Source organism: Leucopleurus acutus, assembly GCF_964270905.1.
Source record: "Leucopleurus acutus genome assembly, chromosome: 4".
NCBI classification, from domain to species: Eukaryota; Metazoa; Chordata; class Mammalia; order Artiodactyla; family Delphinidae; genus Leucopleurus; species Leucopleurus acutus.
The window spans coordinates 124,352,466-124,367,104 of NC_139146.1; the positions used below are offsets into that span (position 1 = coordinate 124,352,466).

At 36.8% G+C, this 14,639-nt stretch overlaps 1 protein-coding gene and 1 pseudogene across 2 annotated transcripts in view; one reads left to right on the forward strand and one right to left on the reverse strand.

The window, feature by feature from the left end:
* The window catches only part of DCHS2 (dachsous cadherin-related 2), a gene marked incomplete at both ends in the record, with an annotated part of 285,527 nt that overhangs the window by 127,573 nt on the left and 143,315 nt on the right, over positions 1 to 14,639 (forward strand). The window contains one exon of the mRNA XM_082837826.1: positions 10,117 to 10,308. Within this exon, the coding sequence (XP_082693952.1) occupies positions 10,117 to 10,308 (192 nt within the window). The remainder of the gene's footprint in view (positions 1 to 10,116; positions 10,309 to 14,639) is intronic.
* On the reverse strand, positions 3,638 to 3,942 carry LOC309960660 (peptidyl-prolyl cis-trans isomerase A-like; annotated as a pseudogene). The gene has a single exon. The product of its transcript is annotated as a peptidyl-prolyl cis-trans isomerase A-like (transcript).

The window sequence follows — 14,639 nt, forward strand, 5'->3', positions numbered from 1 at the left end:
CATGGTCTTGTCATATATGTTAGCTTGTCATATATGGCCTTTATTATATTGAGATATGTTCCTTCTATGCCTAATTTTTTGGGAGTTCTTATCATGAATGGATGTTGAATTTTGTGTCAAATGCTTTTCCTGCATCTATTCAGATGATCACATGATTTTTATCCTTCATTTTGTTAATGTAGAATATAACATTGATTGATGTGTGGATGTTGAACCACACTTGATCATAGTGCATAATCTTCTTAATGTATTATTGAATTTGGTTTGCTAATGGTTTGTTGAGGATTTTTGCATCTATATTCATCAGGAATGTTGGCCTGTAATGTTCTTTTCTTCTAGTGTCCTTATCTGCTTTTCTTATCATGGTAATGCTGGCCTTGTAAAATGAGTTTGGAAGTGTTCCCTCCTCTGGTTTATTTCCTTTTAATTTTTATTCTATATATTGGATTTTTTTCATAAATGGGATATTTTATATATAATTTTTACTTGCCTTTTTTCTTTTTTACTTAATATATGTCTTTATGTATAGACACAGTTTCCATGAATACACTGAATTCTACTTTATGGATGAATTTATAATTTATTTAATAATTCTTTAATTGTGGGAATTTCAGTTTTAGAATAAATAATGCTACATTATATGTCTTTTATACAAATATTTGTCTACATATAGTCCTAGAAATATACTAACTGCGTTAAGGTATATTTTTAAGTTTGGGAGAATGCTTACCATATGTATATGGTAAAAACAAAGTTACTTTCTAGATAGGCTTTAAAAATGAGAGCATACTTCAATAAGTGTTACTGGGAAAAGAGGACAGCTACATGTAAAGGAATGAAATTAGAACACTCCCTAACACCATACACAACAATAAACACAAAATGGATTAAAAACCTAAAAGTAAGGCCAGACACTATCAAACTCGTAGAGGAAAACATAGGCAGAACACTCTATGACATAAATCACAGCAAGATCCTTTTTGACCCACCTCCTAGAAAAATGAAAATAAAACCAAAACCTAATGAAACTTAAAAGCTTTTGCACAGCAAAGGAAACCATAAACAAGATGAAAAGACACCCTCAGAATGGGAGAAAATATCTGCAAATGAAGCAACTGACAAAGGATTAACCTCCAAACTTTATAAGCAGCTCATGCAGCTCAATATCAAAAAAACAAGCAACCCAATCCAGAAATGGGCAGAAGATCTAAATAGACATTTCTCCAAAGAAGATATACAGACTGCCAACAAACACATGAAAGAATGCTCAACATCATTAATCATTAGAGAAATGCAAATCAAAACTACAATGAGATATCATCTCACACCGGTCAGAATGGCCATCATCAAAAAATCTACAAACAATAAATGCTGGAGAGGGTGTGGAGAAAAGGGCACCCTCTTGCACTGTAGGTGGGAATGTAAATTGATACAGCCACTGTGGAGAAGAGTATGGAGGTTCCTTAAGAAACTAAAAATAGAACTACCATATGACCCAGCAATCCCACTACTGGGCATATACCCTGAGAAAACCATAATTCAAAAACAGTCATGTACCAAAATGTTCATTGCAGCTCTATTTACAATAGGCAGGACATGAAAGCAACCTAAGTACCCATCATCAGATGAATGGATAAAAAAGATGTGGCACGTATATACAATGGAATATTACTCAGCCTTAAAAGGAAATGAAATTGAGATATTTGTATGAGGTGGATGGACCTAGAGTCTGTCATACAGAGTGAAGTAAGTAAGAAAGAGAAAAACAAATACTGTATGCTAACACATAAATATGGAATCTAAAAAGAAAAACCAAAAAAAAGGTCATGAAGAACCTAGGGGCAAGATGGGAATAAAGACACAGACCTACTAAAGAATGGACTTGAGGATACGGGGAGGGGGATCTGTAAGCTGTGACAAAGTGAGAGAGTGGCATGGACACATATACACTACCAAACGTAAAATAGATAGCTAGTGGGAAGCAGCCGCATAGCACAGGGAGATCAGCTTGGTGTTTTCTGACCACCTAGAGGGGTGGGATAGGGAGTGTGGGAGGGAGGTAGATGCAAGAAGGGAGAGATATGGGGATATATGTATATGTATAACTGATTCACTTTGTTATAAAGCAGAAACTAACACACCATTGTAAAGGAATTATACTCCAATAAAGACTTTTAAAAAAAAGAGCATATTTATTTCATGTTTGCCACACTTAATATATTATTTTAATGATTGCCAATTTGCTGTTAATTTAATAGTTGCCAATTATTTTAATGGTCACCAATTTTAATAATTGCCAGTACTTGAAACATATTATTTTATTTTTCACCTATTTCACTACTAGTGATGTTGAAAATCTTACACACATTTATTATTCTGTGAATTGTTTGTTTATGTCCTTTGTCTAAATTTTTAGTAATGAGACATCAGTATTTTTATTTTAAAAATTTATTTCCATATTAACTATTTTTTTACATTTCTTACAGGTGTCATAACCAATTTGCATTGAAATTTTTTTGTGTGTGGTATTTTTGACATAGTGGAGTTTTAAACGGTTATGTAGTCATTGTATTGACTTCTCCCTTTGTGATTTCTGTCCATCTGTTTTAGTTTTGTAATTCTTTTTTGCTTTGAAATTTCTTTCCAATGTAAGAATCAGCCAAGAATTCCCCTATATATTCATTGTGCTTTAAATGATTTCATTATTTACATTTAACATATCTGTGTAGAATTTATTTTGGTGTGAGGTTAACAGCAAACTTGATTTTTTTCCCCATGTACTTTGCCAATTTTTCTAGCAACTTTTGTGGATAAACCCACATTCCTCAGTGGTTTATGATGCTTTCTTTGTAATATATAAAAAAATAAAATAAGTTTGCCAAGATCTTTTTCAGGTCTTACTTTTGTGTTCTACTGAACTGCCTGCTAATTCTCTTTTTTTTTTGAGATCACACTTTTTTAATTTAACACTTTGTAATAACTCATAAAACAAGTTACCACCCCACCCCTACCCACTGGTCTCTTTTCACAACATTTCCTTTGGCTGTTTTTTTGGGGGGGAGGTGGTGAGAAGGACAATAAGTAGTAGGATTAATCCCATTCCTCAGTTAAGGCAATAAAAAAATTATCAGAAAAGTAACTTTTTTAAATTGTAACTTGAGAGTATATGTTCAGTTTATTCATCTAACAGCTCTATTGACTTCTCTGAAAATACATTTAAAAAAATGAAAATAAAATACAGTTCTGTTTCTAATTTCTGAATAGTTCCACATGCCTGAGGATAGTTTTCTTCTTTTGCAAGTTTTAGCATTTTGGATTTTATTCTATGATGATATAGATTGATTAATGGATTGTGTTTTAGGAATAAAAAATATTCCTCAGTGAGTGTTTGATGGGTGTTATGAAATATCTTGGTCTTTTATTGTTGTTGTTGTTGTTTAATTTTTATTTCATAATCATAAACTTAACTCTGCAGTCCAGCAAGACTTGGAGGGGGACAAGGAAAATATGGAACCCAAAGAAGTGCCATGAGAACACAGAGATTATAGGATGATGCATGCAGACAGGGATGATGGGTGCTCTCCTGAGCTGCAGAAGGAATGGTGTGGTGGTTAAGATAAAATGCAAGTCAAATTTATTAGAGTTGTCCACAGTGGGCAAGAGTGATGTTTTCTCTGGTCTTGCCATTCCTAGCCCCATAACATTCCATAGCTTCCACAATATTCATGCCCTCTTTCACCTTGCCAGGGACCACATGCTTGCCACTCTGTCTTGGCAGTGCAGATGAAAAACTTGGAACCATTAATGTTGGGTACAGCATTGCTATGGATAAGATACCGGGGTCCCTATGCTTCAGGATAATATTGTCATCATCAAATTTCTCCCTTAGATGAACTTGCTACCAGTGCTATAATGGCATGTGAAGTTACCACCCTGGAACATGAACCCTGGAATAATTCTTTGAAAGCAGGAGACCTTATAACAAATTCCTTCTCACCAGTGCTCAGAACAAAAGTTTTCTGCTTGTCCTTGAGAATTTGTTTGGAAACAACTTAAAGGAGACGTGGCACAAGAGCTCGCTGGCAGTGGCCATGTCAAAGAGCGTGGTGGGGGTGACCATGGCTGGGCAGCACCATGAAGCTCCAGGAGGGTGGCCCTGGTATCTGTAAAGCTATCTTGTTCTTATACTTATGCAATTTTTCTAAAGTCAAAATAGATTAGATTAGTTATAAAAGCTATTTCTAAAACATGCTTGCATTTTATGTACAATATTAGATTCGTTCATTCCTGCAACAAAGTTTTAGAACATCTTCATCTTGAGCCAGGTACTACTGTTGTGGGTGCTGGAGATGTAGCAGGGAGCAAGAGTGATGTAATTCCAGTGGGGAAGACAAATATTACATAAGCAAATACATAAAAACATATAATGAAGTATAGAGATCAGTGCTCTGAAGAGAAGCAAAGCAAGGACAGAGGATAGCAGAGGTGAGGGTGACACTCTAGTGTAAGGTGATCAGGAAAGGCCTCTGGGGGGATTAGATGGTGTTTGCAGAGACTTGAAAGAAGTGAGGGAGTAAGTTATACAAGCTGGTGGATTCATCAAGGAGATCAGTGTATCCAGAGGGAAGTGAGTGAGTCAGAGAGAAGTGGGAGGTGAGGTCAAATGAAAGAGCTGGATTCTATGAGTATGAGAAGCCACTGGAAGATTCTGAGCAGGAGAGTGACATGATTTGGTGTCGTTTCAGTAGTATCTCTTTGGCTGCCAAAACAATAAGTGAATGGTGGTGCCATTCACTAAAAACACTGGGAGGACAGCAGATTTTGGAGCGGTGGGAATTAAGAATTCTGTTTGATCATAGTACATTGGAAGTGCCTATTAGTCACTTGAGAGGAGGTGTAATTGGATGATGCATGAATCTGGGGTGCAAGTCCAAGTATTGGGGGAATATATGTTGGTTTAATGTCCTGGGGCTGGGTCAGATCACTCAGGGTATGTATTAGTTTCCTAGGACTTCTATAACAAATAACCATGAACTTCGTGGCTATAAACAACAGAAATTGTTGTTGCTCATAGTTCTGGAGGTTAGAAGTACAAAATCTAGCAGGGCTTTGGCCCCTCTGGGGGCTCTAAGGGAAAATCCGTTCTTTGTTTTTTCCAGATTCTTCTACCTGTGAAGTGCTCCTTGACTTGTAGCTGCATCATTCCAGTCTCTGCCTACAAGGCCACATTGCTTCCTCCTCTTCTATCTGTGGGATATCTCTGACTCTTTCTTATAAGGACACTTGTCACTGGATTAAGGGTTCATCTGGGTAATCCAAGATAAACCCCTCTCAAAATCCTTAATCACATCTTTGGCAATATAAGGTCATATTCACTCTTTTGTAAAATAAAGTAAAATCCACAGTTTCCAGGGATTAGAAAGCAGACAAGTCTTTTTGGGGACCACCTTTCAGCCTGGTACAGGCAATGACTGTGGATTGAAAAGCAAAGTGGCCCTAAGACTGAGCTCCAGGGCACTGCAGTATTCAGAGGTCAGAAAGAGAACACAGAGGCAGTAAAGAAAACTGAAGGGGGTCAGTGAGGTATAGGAGGAGAAAGAGAGTCACAGTGTGGTGTCTGATGAAGAAGTGCTTCAGTGAGAAGGAGATGATTCACTGTGTGGTGAACAGCTGAGTGGTGTAGAAAATAAGGGCCCAGCCTTGATTGTTAGACTTGGTCGCTGGTTGAACTTGCCAAAATTGTATTCAGAGAGTGGCATACTTGATTCCATGTGGTCCCCAATCCTGAATCCCGCTTCCACTGAAATATTATAATCCTGTTTTAGCTGTAGGATCCATGGTTGGCCAAGCACTTCAATGTAAGAAGTTATTCTGTGATTCCTTTTTTTCTATTTCAAGTTCTGTGTGTAAGTATGTTGTGTCAATAACCTTGTTTCTTCAAACTGGTTTATGCTCATGGTAGAAATCTTGGAAATTACAGTAAGAACAAATTAAAGTGAATTATTTAATTTAAAATTTTAAGTGCAGCCACTTTTTTTTTCCCTAGGACTTTTTTTGTTTATCACTCATTTTTTTGATTGGGCTCTGAGGGTTTTGTACAGACATCACTGAATTAAGTGTGATATGATTGCCCAGAAACAGGTAAAGGACAGTGTTGCTAACAATATATTACCCTATCTATGACTCTGGGTTGAGTTTTGGGTTTCAGAGTGCCAGTGTGATTGGCTGGGAAGGTGCCCAGTTGTTGAAGAGGATATCTTCCGAAGTAGAGGGAGGCTATGCTGGTGATGGGAAGGCAAATAGATCCAATCTGTTTGTGAAATATGAAAACATGTTTTCAAGAGCCAGTGTTCTCAATTTGTCCCTGCCTCCGTGACACATTCATATGGAAAAATCCTTAACCAGATGTTAAAATGAAGGAAGTGGTAAAAATTCTTTAAATTTCAGGAAGCTAATAATGGAATCAGGGAGATATCAATATTTTATTAATTTCTTGCATCTTTTTAATGTCTGCATTAAATTTGTGAAAGATCAAACTAAGGGAGAACAGTTCTGAGAATAAGTTTAAAGTAAAAATTATCAAATTCCTCTCAGTCAAAAGCAGGTAAATTGAGACTGAGAGGAGGAATACAAGGATGGCATTGAGGGTGCTGTAGTGTGGCTCTTTGAGTGGATTCAAGGATAAGATCCTCCCAAGATCTCCTCTAGATCCCCAGTTTAGCACCATAAGATAGTGATAATAGACTCTGACCAGATGCTTCTTTCTTTGATTTAAGCTGCTCTCTCCAAAGAAAGGGCCCACTGAGCTTATTTACTTACTAATCAGGATTTTCTCTTGAAGATTTGGCAAAGCCATTTCCATTTTCTATTATTTCAAATTATCTAAGTTTTATGTGTAAGTCAATGGAAATTGGAAAATGTAGACCTCTTAAAAATGCCAAATTATATGTAGACATTCAAAACCAATTATTAGTGGGTGGAAAGTGCTGTTCTGGTATATTAGGCCAATAGTTTTAGGGAGTTGAGTAAAAACAAGGAGGAATACGTTTTAACTTCATGATTCTGAAACTCAGGATCTGAACTGCTAACATAAATTGAGATCGGTACTCTTATCCTACTTTTGACTCCATACATTTTGCTTTGCCAAAAGTCCAGATGACAAAAAAGGTCTTGAAAGTGGAAATAAGGAAACTTGTTTTATATAAGCCACATTATTTGTTAATATGTGCTATTACAGGCTGAGAATGAATTTTTAGAATTTAAACGTCATTGTATTTATCTTCCAATCAAGCCAAAGTTATTGAGAATACCATATGGTTTTAGAAGATATATTTGGTGTCTTTGGGAACGTGAGGCTACTAAATAATTAACAGCTGACAGAATGGAGTAGACCAAATGTACTTGGAATTTAGCTCTTTGTAGTGAGGAAGTTTGTGGATTTCCTGGTTCAGCCCATCTGATAAGAAGAATAACTCACAAACATGTTAGCTGGTTGCACAGGATGAATAATTTTGCCCATGAATATGCGATAGATGAGAGTGAAGATAAATTTTAAAGACTGTGTCATCAGCTGAAAAAAATTAAAGAGGGAAATTATATTGCCAGTTGTTAAGCATTCATCAGGTGCAGGGGTTCTCAACCTCAGTGTTATTGATATTTGGGGCCAGATAATTATTTGTTGTGGAGTCTGTTCTCTGCATGGTTTAGCAGCATATCTGGTTTCAACTCACTAGATGCCAGTAGCACCCTTTCCCCAGTGTGACAAGCAAAACTGTCTCCAAACAGTGCCAAATGTCTTCATGGGGGCAAACTTGCCCCTGATTGAGATAGGCTACACAGATAACCCCCAAAGTCAAATTCTAGTTATATGTTCAAGATATAATAGAATGAAGGGGCAGGCTTCTTGAGAACTTGTGCTTGTTGAACATGTTATTGGGATGGGGTTTCATCTGGGCAGCATAATAATTAAGGTTTAGCTTCTGCATATACATTGTATTGATGAAAAGTAGATATTTTTTCAATCTAGATTTAATTGAGAACAGTAGGTATTGTAGGTGATTGATTGTCTTCTATTTCACCTCCCTCCAAAAAGCCTGACAGAAATATGTAGGACTGCCAAAATGAAATCTGTAGTAGGATAACATTGGGGAGGCTTCTCAGGGTATGACTTTCCACTTACTTAAATTTCACTACATAGAGAGGCCACTGGTGACTTACATAATCTTATATGTGTGTCTTCCTATAGAGATGAAGTGGCACTTGTGGTAGAGACTGTATTCACCAAATGCCTATGAGATCCTTGACTTTTCCCAGTCTCCTTCTGAGTTAGGTTGGGGCCATGTAACTAGCTCTGGCCAGTGAAATGTAAGCTGAACCTAACTTCTGGGCTGAGGAAGCTAAAAACCAGAGTGCCTCTTCCACTCTCTCCTTCTCCCCTATCATAGTGGCTTTGGGGGCCTATGAACCAAACAAGAGCTGCTCCTTTCTTTCATTGTCTCTGTACTCATTTTATAGAACGTCTGTTAGTTGGACATTGAACTCTCTGAATTGATCTGCTTAATTCTTTTATTTTCAGTGGCCATCACTCTTTATTTTTCTACCGTTTGGAACTCAGTTGGAATTTGGCCATGGGGAATAGAAGGTTCAGCTAAGACTCAAGAGAACAGGCATCACTGTCAGTTGCCTTTTTTCATGTTAATGATATTCTGGTGAGAAAGCCACATGCATATGAGGTAAACAGTTACTTGGAATGATGTTACACCTGATCTAGCAACTTCTTCCCTGAAGGAAGGTCAGGGGATTTCGGGAGTGTTTTTTCAGTAAATAAAGGATGAAATGACGAAATAACAAGTGGTGACACAGGAGGCAGGATAGCATGATCATTAGGAGTGTGTAGTCTGCTGTTCAACTGCCTGGATTTGAATCGTAGTTTTGACCCTTTTTAGCTATGTGATCTTTGGCAAGTTACTTTAGCTCCCTGAGCCTGACTTTTCTCATCTGTAAAATGGAATTCATTATAGGTTATAAGTATGTAATATATGTTTAGCAATTAGAATAGTACCTGTTCTGTAGCATATAGTTCTTTTACTTTTTTTTCTTTCTCCTTCTTCCTCTACCTCCTCTTCTTTCTCCTCCTCCTTCTTCTTCTTCTTTTGGTCGATCTTTCCTTAAGGTGCTTCTTTTATTGTAAGTTCTATTTAGATGTTTGCTGTTACTATTAATTAGGTTGCAAATCAAAAGAATTATACCAAGCCTATGAGCTCAAGAATATGTTGAGTTTTATAAATAGCCTGTTGTATTTCTCACTATATACTCCCATAGTTAGTGTAAATCAGTTAAGTGTTTTCATAATTCCACTTGCTTCGTCTTTCCTACCAGGCATATGACAACCGCTAACATAAATGGTATTTATGGTCAAAGAGAGAGGTGCCCTTTCCTCTGTGCAGTTACAGCTCCATGTAAGTGCACCTGTTGGCAAGCAGAGCACTGGCTGGATTTCACCCCCATGCAGCCACTGGGCAGGGCGCCTCTGTGTAGTGTTCAGTCTGCATGACTGTTGGGGCTCTGATGGGAGCATTACCCCTGGAAGGAAATCTGGCTTGGGAAGTTCAAATCTCATGCTCCAGGGTGAATTCTGTCAGTTGGGTTGGATTACTAGTAATTGTGCCTGATTTCCTTGTCCTTCCCTTGTTGCTCTGAAAAGGTGAGGGCGAGCATTGAGCCCATCACCTGAAGGGCTTGGGTATGAGTGGGAATCCACAGGTATGTTATCAGGTGGTTAGTATATGGATTTAAATCCTTGAGATTGGATGAAATCACTTAGGTGTACTGAGTGGGATAAGAAGGCAAATGGACCAAGGAACTCACACTTTCAGAGATCATGTGAAAGTATAGGAATAGAAAAGGAGACTGAAAAGGAGACCTCACAAAGGGAGGAGGACAGTGAGGGTGAGTTGTCACAGAAGGTAAGAGAAGAGAAAGAGAAAACCAAAGCCTACACTTTGTGAATAGCTATGCGGGCTACTTGGCTGTGCACATCAGGATAGTGATTCATGATCCATTGAAAGGTGACGCTAGCATTTCTCTTTCCTCACTGATCAACCTCCTGTCTCACAGGTAAAAGCCTCCGATGCAGATGCAGGACTCTATGGCTTTGTTGAATATTCTCTTTATGCTGGATTCCAAAGCTATGAAGCACCTCAAGCATTCCAGATAGACCCACATGATGGGCAAATCTGTGTTTCTCAAGATATCGACAGGGAAAGGGATCCAGCCACCTACGATCTTTTGGTGAAAGCTAAGGATGGGGTAAGTCTTTATGTATGAAATTTTAAACATACTCAAAAGTGAACCGCTGTGTGTGTATTAGAGAATACCAAGGATTATCAATCAACAACTGGCCAATCTTGTTTCATAAATCACTACCTCTTTCCTTTGCTGGAGTGTTTGGAAGCAAATACCAGACATTATATCATTTCATCTGCAAATAATTCAATAATATCTCTAACAGATAATGACTTTTTTTTAAAACACAACTATAGTAAATTAACAGTAATTCTGTAATAATATCTAATATCCATTCCATTTAAAATTTACTGGATTACCTAAAAATGTCTTGAAGTAGTTGGCATGTTTAAATCAAGATCCAAATAAGTCCACAAATGGATTTGATTGCTGTATTCCTTAAATTTCAATCTGTAACAGTTAGTCCCCCACTCATCCCCCTTACCTTTTCTCCTACAGTATTTATTTTTGGAAAAAAATCAGATCAATTGTCTTGTAAGTTTTCCATATTCTAAATGTAGCTGATTACATCCTTAGGATTCACTTAATGTGTTCTTTTATCGTAGTTCCTATAAACTGGCATTTTGAGCCAGAGACTGATTAGTTTTGGCTTTATATAGGTGGTGCTCTGTGCTTCTTATTACATCAGCAGACACATAACATTATTTCATTAAGGGTTGCAGTAGGGTGATTTTTGAATTCTGTCTTTCCTTTTGCATTTATTATCTGAAATACTTCAATTAAGAAGAATGTTCTCAAGGGCTTCCCTGGTGGCGCAGTGGTTGAGAGTCCGCCTGCCGATGCAGGGACACAGGTTTGTGCCCTGGTCTGGGAAGATCCCACATGCCGCGGAGTGGCTGGGCCCGTGAGCCATGGCCGCTGAGCCTGCACGTCCGGAGCCTGTGCTCTCCAACGGGAGAGGCCACAACAGTGAGAGGCCCGTGTACCGCAAAAAAAAAAAAAAGAAGAATGTTCTCTCATCAACTATTTGATTACACTGAAATATAATTCGTACAGGAAAGGCAGTATAATGCTTGATTCTTTCACTTTATCAGTTTTTATAATAATGAGTTGGTGCGTTTACCATCTCCAAACATTACTGATGATTTTTTCCTAGTTTGGTTATAAATTCTTGTATTTTTTGTATATTTGTTATGTTTTGTACGTTACTGACCTTATCTTTTCTGATGTTCATATTAATTGAACCATCTTGGATCAGTGGGGGCACCTTCAATTTGGCTTTTATGTCTGTTTTGGGTAAACTTTTAAACTAACGTATAAAGTACATGCAGAAGATTGCACAAATCATAAGTGTACAGCTCAATGGATTTTTGAAGAATGAAAACATACATAGAAGCAGATGAAGAAACATTACCAGTACCCTGGAAACCCCTCTCTCAGCCCCTTACTGTGACCATCCTTCCCACCCTTTAAGGATAATCATTTTGACTTTTAATACCAAATATTATTTGCCTATTTTTAAGCTTTCAGTGAATGGATTCATACAGTATGTGTTTTTATTGTTTCTTTTACAGGGCATTATTTGTGAGCATCATTCTTGCTGTTGCGTGTAGCAATAGTTCATTCATTCTCATTGGTTTATATTATTCTTTTATGTGAATTTACAATAATTTTTAATCTGTTTTGTAATTGATGGAATCATTTTAGGCTATGACAAATAGTATTTCTATTAACTGTGTTATACATGTAATTTATTGAAAAAATATAGGCATTTATATTGGGTATATATTTAGGAATGGAATTGCTATGTCATAAGAAAATCAAACAACTTTTCAAAATAGTTGTACCAGTTTATACTCCCACCAATTTCAGTTGTTGTACATCCTCCCCAACATTTGGTATTTAATGTTTTTTTACTTATAGCAGTTCTGTACCTGCGAAGTAGCATATCACATTAGAGTTTTACTTTGCATTTCTTTGATGACTGATGAATTGAGCACTTTTTCATATATTTATTGGCTATTTGTATAACTTGTTTTGTGAAGTGTCTAATTCTTTACCCATTTTCTATTGTACTATTGGCTTCTCTTTGTTATTGATTTGTATGAATTCTTTACACTTTTGGAATGGAAGCCCTTTGTTGGATATATTTATGCATCTATCTTGTCCAGTTCTGTGGCTTACCTTTTCACTCCCTTAGTGGAGTCTTTTGAGGAACAGAAATTCTTAATTCTAATTAAACTCAGTTTATCCATTTGTTTCCCTTTACATCTAATACTGTTTCTGTCCTTTTAAGAAGTATTTGTTTACCTTGGGGACATGAAGGTATTCTCTTGCTTTTTTCTTCCAAAAATTTTATTACTTTACTTTTTACACTTATTATTTCAATCTAGTGGGAGGAACATTTATTTTTTTCACAATATGGATATTCAGTTGACTCAGCACCATTTACTGAAATGATCACTCTTCCCTCACTGTGCTGTAGTGTCACATTTGTCATGAATCACTTGACTGTATATGTGTGTGTGTCTATTTCTGGACACCCTATTTCTGACCTCTTTGTCTACCTTTGTACTAACTCCATATTCTCTTAATTACTTTAGCTTTATAATAGGTCATGATATCATGTATTTGTTTAGTTTTGTCCTTCATTTTCAAGATTGCCTTGGTTGTTCCTGACCATTTACATTTCCAAGTACATTTTAGAAACAGCTTATTCAACTTTTATTACATTACAGCAAAGGCAGTCTTCTTTATGCACTGTTCTACACATTTTTTTCACTTAGTCTATTTTGGAGACTTTCCTTATTTCTTTTCTTATCTGCCTACTACTTACTTGTGTAGATTGGTACTGCTAACACCCTTCTGGTCTAATCTTTCTCTTTTGAAATTAGTGGGAGAAGTTACCGAAGACACGAATTGATGGGAAAAGATGAATCTAAATATATTTATTACAAGTAATCACGTAGAGACAAACATGAAAATAAAGTCATTTAACTCAATAAAATTACCATGATGTATTTGCTTAGATTTAACAACCCCTCTCTATGTGGTTTCAGGAATTTTTGCTTCAATGTAAGAAAAGAAGTAGGAAACAAAAGCAAGAGTAAACAGAGGAGTTTAGGTTAATTCAAGTCTATATGATTATTTAAAACTCAATATATGCATACACAAACATTTATCCAAGGCTTCAGAAATATATTCTTAATAGACTTTGAGACAATTTTAAAAGGAGTCCATAACCAGTTTAAATCCAATACTGCAGTAGTTGAACATCTGTTTCTAATTAGTTGGTTTTTTGGATGATTTTATAAAAGTGTATGTAGAAATTATCTTAATAGAAATAAGATTACTTTATGCCAGAAATTTTTTACTGCCAAAAAGTAGTGCATTAATTAGGAGCATTGGCAGTGGAATGAAAAATCAACCTACATATTTAATTTAAACCTCCTTGCTTATTTCTTTCTGTTTCCATATTGAACCTACTCTACACACTTACTCTATGAAGAATACCTTCTTTCCCTCTCAGCTCTCCAGTCTCTATTGCAAATTCAAGTTCATCTTTAACCACACCATCCCTCCATAAAGCTTTCCAAGATTGAACAAAGGAGATGCTTTTTTTCTCCAGTTAAAAGGTATTTTATTTTCAGGATAACTGAGAAAGTGTTTACAGAGAGTGTAGCAGCTTTTGCTAGTTTTCAGAAATCAAAGAAGAGACAATCTTCAGGTCGATGATTGCTATGGTCTGAATGTTTGTGTACCCCTCAGATTCATATGTTGAAATCCTAAAGCCCAAGGTGGTAATATTAGGAGGTGAGGCCTTTGGAAGGTGGTTAGATCATGAAGGTGGAGCCCTCAGGAATGGAATGAGTGCCCTTAGGAAAGAAGTCCCAGAGATCTCCTTAACCTCTTCTGCTGTCTGAGGACACAGCAAGAAGTTGTGGCCTTCACCAGAACCCAGCCATACTGACACCCTGATCACATACTTCTAGCCACCAGAACTGTAAGAAACAAATTTATGTTGTTTATAAGCCATCCCGCTATGGTATTTTGTTACAGACGATGATGTGCGTGAATATTCTGTACAGTGTTTATATGTTTAGAATATTCTTCTGTAAAAACTCCTTGTTTTGTAGATGGAATACCCTCCAACAAAGTACAACATATTCCAGTTTTGTTAGAATAGAAACATCCTTCCTGTGGGTACTTCATATTCAAGGTCTCATCCTCCTGTTGAGGTGATATCTTAGGCCCAGCTCCATTAGACATGGGAACTGGTCTGCACCCTTCCTGGTTTTAATATAGATTTTATTATTATTCAGGTATGAGTAAGGAGACAACTGCCACTGAAAAAACAGTTTGTTATACTCACAGATCCCAAGAGGAGGAGCATG